Below are 8,788 nucleotides of genomic sequence, written 5' to 3'. Positions count from 1 at the left end.
TACAAACTCCAGAAGACAAGAAATGCCATCACTGATGTGGCTACGGTCAATGCTGCAGTAGCATCTCTAGCAAGGGATATGGTTATTCCACCCAAAGGAGACTTCTTTCCCAAGTGTCCATCAGATAGGAAGGTGGAAGACACCCTCAGAAGGGACTTTGCTCAGAGTGGCTGAGACAGCAGCAAGTCAGGGCAGCCACTTGCCTTGTTTGAGCCCAATGACATGGGTGGAGAACCTTAAAGCCCTTAAGGTAGAAACCAAACCAATTAAGTCTATGTTTAAGAAAATCACCCTAGCAACAGCATTCATGGCAAATGCTTCAAGGGCATCTAGCTCCGTTGCCAGGAGACACACATGGCTTAATCCCTATAAAGTTGATACTCACTTCAAAGAGGTCCTGTGCTCCTCTAAATTAACAGGATCTCTCCTCTTCGGAGAAAAACTGGATAAGATTGTGGCTGAAAGTTAGGCTTAAACCAAACAATCCCTCCCTGCTCCACTTAGCACGCTAAGAAGGGAATACAAACTCACTTTGACAGAGATGCTCCTTTCAACTATTTTCCCCACCGAAGTTCTAGAGGAAAGATCACATATGTCAAGGAAAAACCTTGGAAGCGACCAGCAATTAGAAAACCTAGAAGATCATGCAACTTCCAAAAGCTCTTTATGATGAATGAATATGCTTTCGCCAGGACCAGAGCCTGGGAGGCAGGATTTCTTTTTTTCTGGATGAATGGTTTGCTTCAACCACAGATAGGGTGGGTGCGAGAGTCAGCATGTCAGGGATACTCTCGATCCAAGGCCTTCACCACGCTCCTCCTCCATCCAGTCGTCTTCAGTCACCACCGATCTCACCAAGTACAAGCTATTCCAGGACGAGATCTCCCACATGGGAACAACAGGAGTTCCCCCAGAAGAGAATTTTTCAGTGTTTTACTCCATCTTCATTGTTCAGAAGTGCACTGGAGAAGTTCTCCACCTCCAAGGGTTGAACAAATGGATGAAGAAAAAGTTCCGGTTGGATATCCTACGTTCAGTAATGACATCCCAGTCTCAAGGGGACTTCCTTACCTCAGTGATCTTGGAAGAGACATTTGTCACATTCCAGTGTTCGCCTGCTACCGCAAGCTTCTGAGATTAGTTTACAGCATGAATCGCTATCAGTACTCAACTCTCCCATTCTGTCTCATCGCCCTCGCCTCTCATTCTGAAAATGCTGGTGATGATCCCAGCCAGACTCTGGTCCCAGGGCATTTACTGTATCCTTTTTTGGACAACACCTTAATCAGAGCCTTATCCCAGGCTGTAGGGCATGGCCCCAAGACTTGGAATTTGGAGCTCCTGTAAATGCACAATTCATAATAAACACGAAGAATAGTTCCTTGAACCCCTCGACAAGGGTCATGCACCTGGGTTTAGAGATAGACATATCGATCCCTCAGTAGACAGTTTCCAGAAGATTCAGAATTTGATATCCATGCTGGTCAAGCGCAGGAGCCCAACCATTGCTCATTGCTGGGCCTCCTGGTCTCATGCACAGGGGTCACTCCAAGGGTGAGATTCCACATCAGGTGCCTTTAGGTTTTTCTTGTGAAAATATGGGACCACTCCCTGGAGTGCAGGCAACTTCAGGTACATATCCCGAAACAGGTTCTTAACTCACTGAGATAGTGGACAGTCTGGAAAATTAGCCACAGGGGTCTTTCTATATGGTTTCTGGAACTCAGGGTTCTCACCGATTCCAGCCTGATGGGAAGCATACCTGGATCCCAAAACGGTACAGGGCATCTGGAGCCCGGGGGAAAAGGGACCACAGCATTGATCTCTTGGAACTTAGGGCAGCCAAACAAGCTCTTCCGAGATTCCAGAGCCCCCTAAAAGAAAATGTCAGGACAATGGCTGCATACATAAACAACCATGGAGGGATAAGGAGCACAGCTCTACATGGAGGAACAATGGAAATAATGTAATAGGCAGAAACAACTCTCCCCAAAGGCAATCCACATAAAAGGAGAACTGAACCAAAAGGCAGACTGGCTTAGCCAGTGCAACATCAGCAACTCAGCATAGTACCTAAACCAGAAAGTCTTCAACCTGATCTTGCAGATGTTCAGTCCTCTATCAGTCCATCCATTTCCCAATCACAAGAATACAAAGCCATCAAAATACTTCACCAGGGAAGCAGACCACAAGTTATGGGGGCAAATGTTTTGTCAAACAGATGGTCAGAAGTCCTGCTATATGCACTGCCACCCTTTCCTCGGAAGGAAAATGATCCAAAAAAGGGTGAGAGGAAGCAAAAAAAGTGATAGTGTTAACGCTGCACCGGCCAAAAAGACAATCTCTCTTACCTGACAGAACTATAGCTGAAACCACCTTTGCAGCTACTGGTGAGGTCCTGGTTGAGAACCTTCTGGTATCCAGATGCCTCAGAGAAGTCAGACTGGCCCGATCAGTAGTCATCTTCCCTAAACAGGATCTACCACTCATGCTGAAAGCCCTAAGCACTAATCCTTTATTAGAAAGCCTGACTTCTGTATCACCATTTTACCACTCCATCCAACCTGTTTTCTGGTGGCCATTACATCTGCCAGATGAGTTTTAGAACTGGCAGAGTTCTCTCTGCAGGAACCTTACTCCCAGTTTCGGTTGACACGGTAGTGCTAAGGACTCCAGAACATTGTTGCCAATGGTGAATTCTCCTTTCCATGTCTCGCAAGAGACAGTCCTCTCTTCATTCTATCCAAAGCCACAGCACCTGATCAAGAAAGTGTGGCACACATTAGATGTCAGAAGAACACTGAAGATTTACATCAAGCACACAGGATCTACAAGGAGGTCAGGTGCCCTCTTTGTCTTCTTCCATCTGAAGTGTCAAGGACTCCATCTCCAAGCTCTTTCTTGCTATATAGATCAGACTATGGTTGAGGGCACACTCCTGTCCCAGAAGGAATCAAGGCACACTCCACAAGATCCATGGTGACCTTGTGGATCGAAAGAATATGTACTTCCACCACAGAGATCTGCAAAGTAGCAACATGATCACTGGCTAAAACCTTTATCAGACACTTTATTGGACTTTGTCTTCCACAGAGGTCTCCTTCCACAGAAAGCTGCTGTATGAGATTATCCAGTAATACCACCTTGCCTTTTGAGCAATTCTGTAAAAGGGAGGGTTTTTCCCTTTTTCCTTCTGTCTGTTCTCTTACCTTTCCCTACATCTCATGTGTAGCAAAATTGTGGGATACAAACTGCAGAATGGAAAATCCTTATCTGATCATTTCGTTTATGAAGAGGTATTAAACTCAAATAGTTTGATTTTTTTTGGCCAATACACTATTCAGCAAAAAAAAATAAAATAAAATAAAATTCACCCAACTCTAGTCTCACTACTGGTAAAGGAAACAGCTTTTCTCAGCTGCTAGCTGAGACTGCATTCAAATGAGCTGAAGCCACAGTGCTGGGAAGCTTATCCTGTTGACCACCTCTGGATAAGAGCATGCAATAAAATAAAGAATTTATTTGCTGGAAAAGTTTAGGTTTTCTAAAGAGGACTTAAAGAGATAAAATTAATAACTGCCCACTTCTATGACACAGACATTAGACCACCACAGCTACTACTACAGTATATGCTCCAAAAATGAATTATGGCAACGGGAACTATTCCTTAGGAAGTGTGAGGCTTTGTTGTACTGAAGATTGTTTTAAATCAGGACTTTTCTTTTGGATGTTAATCTGATTAATGTTTCACCACTGAACATTTCCTTTGCAGGAACAAAGACCAAAGACTACTTTTTCACTCTGTTAGCGTCACTTAAGAAAAAAAGCTATCAAGTACTTTATTTTTTAATCTACATTATATACAGATAGAGAAAGGCCACAGCAGTTTTTCACCATATAAACCCTTTTAAAGTGAAGGGCTTTATGAAGGAGATACAAAGTGAAGTTCACTAATAAAGGCATATACCCAGTTCAGCATTTCTGGAAGAAAAGGTGAAGCATATACCTGTTTATATTTTGCAAATTCATCTTTCACAAACTACTGCTAAATATCCCCTTTGCAAAATGTGTAACTTCCTTATTCTTCATATAATTGAGAAATCAGGTTAATTAATCTTTGTTATTCATATTAATGCATAGTAGAACAACCATGTAATTAATTTGTCAAGTCTATCACCTATAAATAGTGCACTGTAGTATTTCTGTTATTTAAGTTCTAATTGAGCAGAGTTTTAAAGTTTGAGAAATGATCTTTTATATACCTTACTAAACATCTAGAACTGGTAAAGTACTAAAGATTACAGTGCCAAGCAACACTGGTATATCACCACATTAAGAACTTCAGTATGTACTCAGCGAGACCATAGTCCTTGAATTAGTTTACAGTCCACTATGAACAATATCTCTGCATGTAAACATGACTAATTAGAGATAAAAATACGTCATAAACTTCTGTAAAAGATAACAAAATATCTTCTTTAAAAAAGAGTTAGACTATTACTGCACAATTTACAATTTTAATAAAATAGTACAACCTTTTTTAGTTGTTACCAGTCCTGAGTTCATTGTAATAATAATAAAATATATATATATATATGGCCCTAGCTCCTGGTCAGGGCTGAACTCAATCAGTACTTGTTAGCAGAAGTCTCCCACTACTTGTTGCTGAAAGAATTCCATTAAGTATGATACTGTCCATTGAGAAAGTTATATACCAGGAACTGGCCAGTGCCACAGTACTGCGTTGCAAAGAGTTTTCCATCAGGAGTGGGATCAGAAAAAGCAATTTCTTCTTTCCTCAAGTATGAGCCATATATAAAATTACTCCTGTTTAAAAAAAAGTAAAATTGGTTAATTTCCATGAAGTGATAATGCGAAAGTATATTTTTGTATCTTGAAAGATCCCTTTCTTCAATTATTTTTCAGGTGAGCTGATCCTTATAATGGGTCTTCACTCTCCATGGAGCTTTAGGGGCAAAATCAGACCTGTCTGTCACTGGGTGGGTGTTAAACCTCTTTCCCTGAACAGTCAGCCAGACTTTCCTAATATGTTTTAAAGTATTTATGGGAGGATGGCTATAGCCATCAAATAGAGAATTCATCCTCTACGTTGTATGCAATATATGCACGTGTGCTACAGTATAAATTCTGTATTTTATAGCTAAAGCCTCTTCTCTCCCCTTGGCCCATCTGCATAATCTGAGTAAACAGCCATCGAGATTCCAATTTACCAAAACAAATAGGCAGGATCAGTTGCACAGAACAAAAGAAGAAAGCTTTCTTTCAGGTAAGAAACCAAGTTCTCCCATTCTTCATATTGATCCTCACAGTCCTTTACACAGAGGGAATTAATTTGGAGCTCAAAAAATGATTTCAACGTGAGATGTGTAGAAGAGCAGTCTGAGTTCAATATAATGGCACAGCATGAAGTACCTTCCGCTAAAGGTATTGTGAGTCTTGGATGTCTACTTTTTAAATGTATAGCAAATGAAGTTGCAGATGACACTAAACTGGGAGGAGAGGTAGATACGCTGGAGGGTAGGGATAGGATACAGAGGGACCTAGACAAATTGGAGGATTGGGCCAAAAGAAATCTGATGAGGTTCAACAAGGACAAGTCCAGAGTCCTGCACTTAGGACGGAAGAATCCCATGTACCGCTACAGACTAGGGACCAAATGGCAAGGCAGCAGTTCTGCAGAAAAGGACCCAGGGGTTACAGTGGACGAGAAGCTGGATATGAGTCAGTGTGCCCTTGTTCCCAAGAAGGCCAATGGCATTTTGGGATGTATAAGTAGGGGCATTGCCAGCAGATCAAGGGACGAGATCGTTCCCCTCTATTCGACACTGGTGAGGCCTCATCTGGAGTACTGTGTCCTGTTTTGGGCCCCACACTACAAGAAAAATGTGGAAAAATTGGAAAGAGTCCACCGGAGGGCAACAAAAATGATTAGGGGACTGGAACACATGAGTTATGAGGAGAGGCTGAGGGAACTGGGGATGTTTAGTCTACAGAAGAGAAGAATGAGGGGGGATTTGATAGCTGCTTTCACCTACCTGAAAGGGGGTTCCAAAGAGGATGGCTCTAGACTGTTTTCAGTGGTAGCAGATGACAGAATAAGGAGTAATGGTCTCAAGTTGCAGTGGGGGAGGTTTAGGTTGGATATTAGGAAAAACTTTTTCACTAGGAGGGTGGTGAATCACTGGAATATGTTACCTAGGGAGGTGGTGGAATCTCCTTCCTTAGAAGTTTTTAAGGTCAGGCTTGACAAAGCCCTGGCTGGGATGATTTAGTTGGGTATTGGCATTCTTTGAGCAGGGGGTTGGACTAGATGACCTCCTGAGGTCCGTTCCAACCCTGATATTCTATGATTCTACTCACCTTGTTCAGTAACGATGGTTCTTCGAGATGTGTGTCCTTATGGGTGCTCCACTTTAGGTGTCTGTGTGCCCCGGCACCTCTAATCGGAGATTTTTGGTAGCAGTGTCCCGTTGAGCCCGCTCATGTGCTCTCCCTCCTTCAAGGCTATTTAGCACTGCACGGGCCAACTCCCCTCACTTCCTTCTCTACCACAGAGCCCTATAGAGAACTCCGAAGCAGAGGGGAGGAGGGCGGGTTGTGGAGCACCAACAGGGACACACATCTCGAAGAACCATCGTTACTGCACAAGATGAGTAACTTCCTCTTCTTCTTTGAAGAGTGTCCCTGTGGGTGCTCCACTTTAGGTGACTCCGGAGCAGTACCCACCACTGGAGGCTGGGACTTCGGAGCGGAGTCTTTCACTACAGAGAGTACTGTGGAGTCGAAGATTGTGTCAGCAGCCAACTCTTCAGTGATCGCATAATGTTCTGCGATAGTATGGACAGAGGCCCCAATCATTGCTCTATAGATTCGGGAGATAGGGGTATCCCTATGGAATGTGACTGAGGTAGGAACTGATCTCATGGAGTGCGTATGGACGAAAGCAAGTTGCACCTTTGCTAAGTGACTGATGCAACTAGAGACCCATTTGGATAGTCTTTGAGGAGATATCACAGAGCGCTTGGATCTTTCTGTGAACAAAGGGAAGAGTTTAGGGGATCTTCTGAAGTCCTTAGTCCTGTCTAAGTAGAATGCTAATGTCCTTCTAATATCTAGCATATGCACAATTGTCTCCCAGTTGTCACAATGTGGTTTTGGGAAAAAATAGGTAGATGGATCTGTTGATTCATATGGAAAGTTCAGAAAAAGTAGGGAGAAACTTGGGATATGGCCTTAGAGTTATTTTTATTTATTTATTTTAAAGACAAAGGCCGTGAATGATGGGTGTGCCATCAGGGCTGCTATTTCTCCTATGTGCCTAGCTGAGGTGATGGCAATTAGAATGCTGTCATCATGGACAGGTAAAAGAGAGAACAAGTTGCCCTGGACTCGGAGGGAGGTCTAGTCCAAGCCCTGAGAACTAGATTAAAGTCCCAGGCAAGAGCAGGTGGTGTCACATGAGGGAAGAGAGTCCCAATGCCCTTAAAGAGTCAATACATTAGTGGTTGAGCAAACTCCAAGTGGGAAGCCATTTTCACCATGAGCTGTACCTTAAAGGGAGCTGAGTGAGAGTTTAAAATGTAGTGCAAAATCGGAGGGAGGAAAGATGAAGTTGGGTCTGTCCGTTTGGAATGGTACAAACTTGGGGTCATTTCCATTTTGTAGATATGTATGTGGAATTGTCAACTTGTGTTGCAACATGTGTTTCAGCTTGTCAGAGCATTCTGCTTCTAAGCCTTGGAACAAAGAAAGATCCAAACCTGGAGGCGGAGGACCCATGGGTTGGGGTGAAGGGTCAGCCCATTGTTTTGAGAGAGCAGGTGAGGAATGGGCTGACGTCAGAGGAACAGGAGGGCATACTGCCATCTGCATCAGGAAAGGGAGCCAGACTTGTCATAGTCTTCTGTTCCACAGTGTGGATTCCTAAGGAGTGTAGTGTAGTCCAAGAATCCTTCAGGATGTGGAGAGAAAATCTGTCTTCTCCGCAAAGAGTTTGGCCATTCAAATTGGAAGTCTGTAGCTCTCTAGGCAATCTAGAGAGGTATAGCGAACCCACAGCACACCTCAGTACCATGGTCATGGAGACTGGGCAGGCAGCTGTAACAGCTACATCCAGTGGTGTCTCTAGGACCGGTCTGGCTATTAACTGACCTTCTCTAAGAATGGTCTGAATCTTCTTTTTGTGTTTCCAGTAATGTTTCAGAAACATCCTGGGTTTCCCAAGATTAACAAAATTGTTTTGGCCATGACAGTATGGTAATTTAGGACTCTAAACAGCATTGTTGATGATGAATATGCCATCTTGCGAAGCCTGATCATGTGGAGTTGACTTGGCATTATGTTGCTTGCTTCACGCATTAACCACATCCACTATGATGGAGTTGGGTTGCGGATGTTGAAAACAAAGTCTGCCTTTTTGGGTAGAGGTGTAGGGTTGTTTTTGTTTACACTCTGTTGCTGGTTGGTGCGATGGAAGCTGGCTCTGCCAGATGATTTTGGTAGGATCTAGAATCAGCTCATTAATTGGGAGGACAGTTCTAGATGAGAAGGTAGTGGGCAGAATTTCCACCAACTTGTGATGTGTATCTGCCATCTCCTGTAAGGGAATCTGCAGCTCGTCTGCCACTCTCTTGGTAAGATCCAGAAAGTTCTTAAATCTTCACTTAGTGATGAAGGGTGGGCAGCACAGTCTCATCTGGGAGAGATGAGGAGAAGTGTGCTGAAGAGATAGCTTCCTCTTCAGGTGTGGGGTTTGTTTGTTTATTTT

The 8,788-nt window shown here is 43.3% G+C and overlaps 1 protein-coding gene across 6 annotated transcripts in view; it reads right to left on the bottom strand.

Annotated features, from left to right (window-relative positions):
• Nucleotides 1–3,804: 3,804 nt before the first annotated feature.
• Nucleotides 3,805–8,788, bottom strand: part of ESCO1 (establishment of sister chromatid cohesion N-acetyltransferase 1) — a 66,679-nt gene continuing 61,695 nt past the window's right edge. For 2 of the 6 annotated variants that reach the window (XM_048840437.2, XM_075125285.1), the window contains one exon: nucleotides 3,805–4,827. In XM_048840437.2, coding sequence (XP_048696394.1) covers nucleotides 4,680–4,827 — 148 coding nt within the window. In that variant the 3' untranslated portion in view covers nucleotides 3,805–4,679. The remainder of the gene's footprint in view (nucleotides 4,828–8,788) is intronic. The other 4 variants (XR_012666996.1, XR_012666997.1, XM_075125287.1 and 1 more) reach the window with 3 other exon arrangements.

This window comes from Caretta caretta, chromosome 2 (genome assembly GCF_965140235.1).
Source record: "Caretta caretta isolate rCarCar2 chromosome 2, rCarCar1.hap1, whole genome shotgun sequence".
Taxonomy (NCBI): Eukaryota; Metazoa; Chordata; order Testudines; family Cheloniidae; genus Caretta; species Caretta caretta.
The sequence above is the reverse complement of the archived record's forward strand: the minus strand, read 5'-3'. Positions and strand labels throughout refer to the sequence as shown.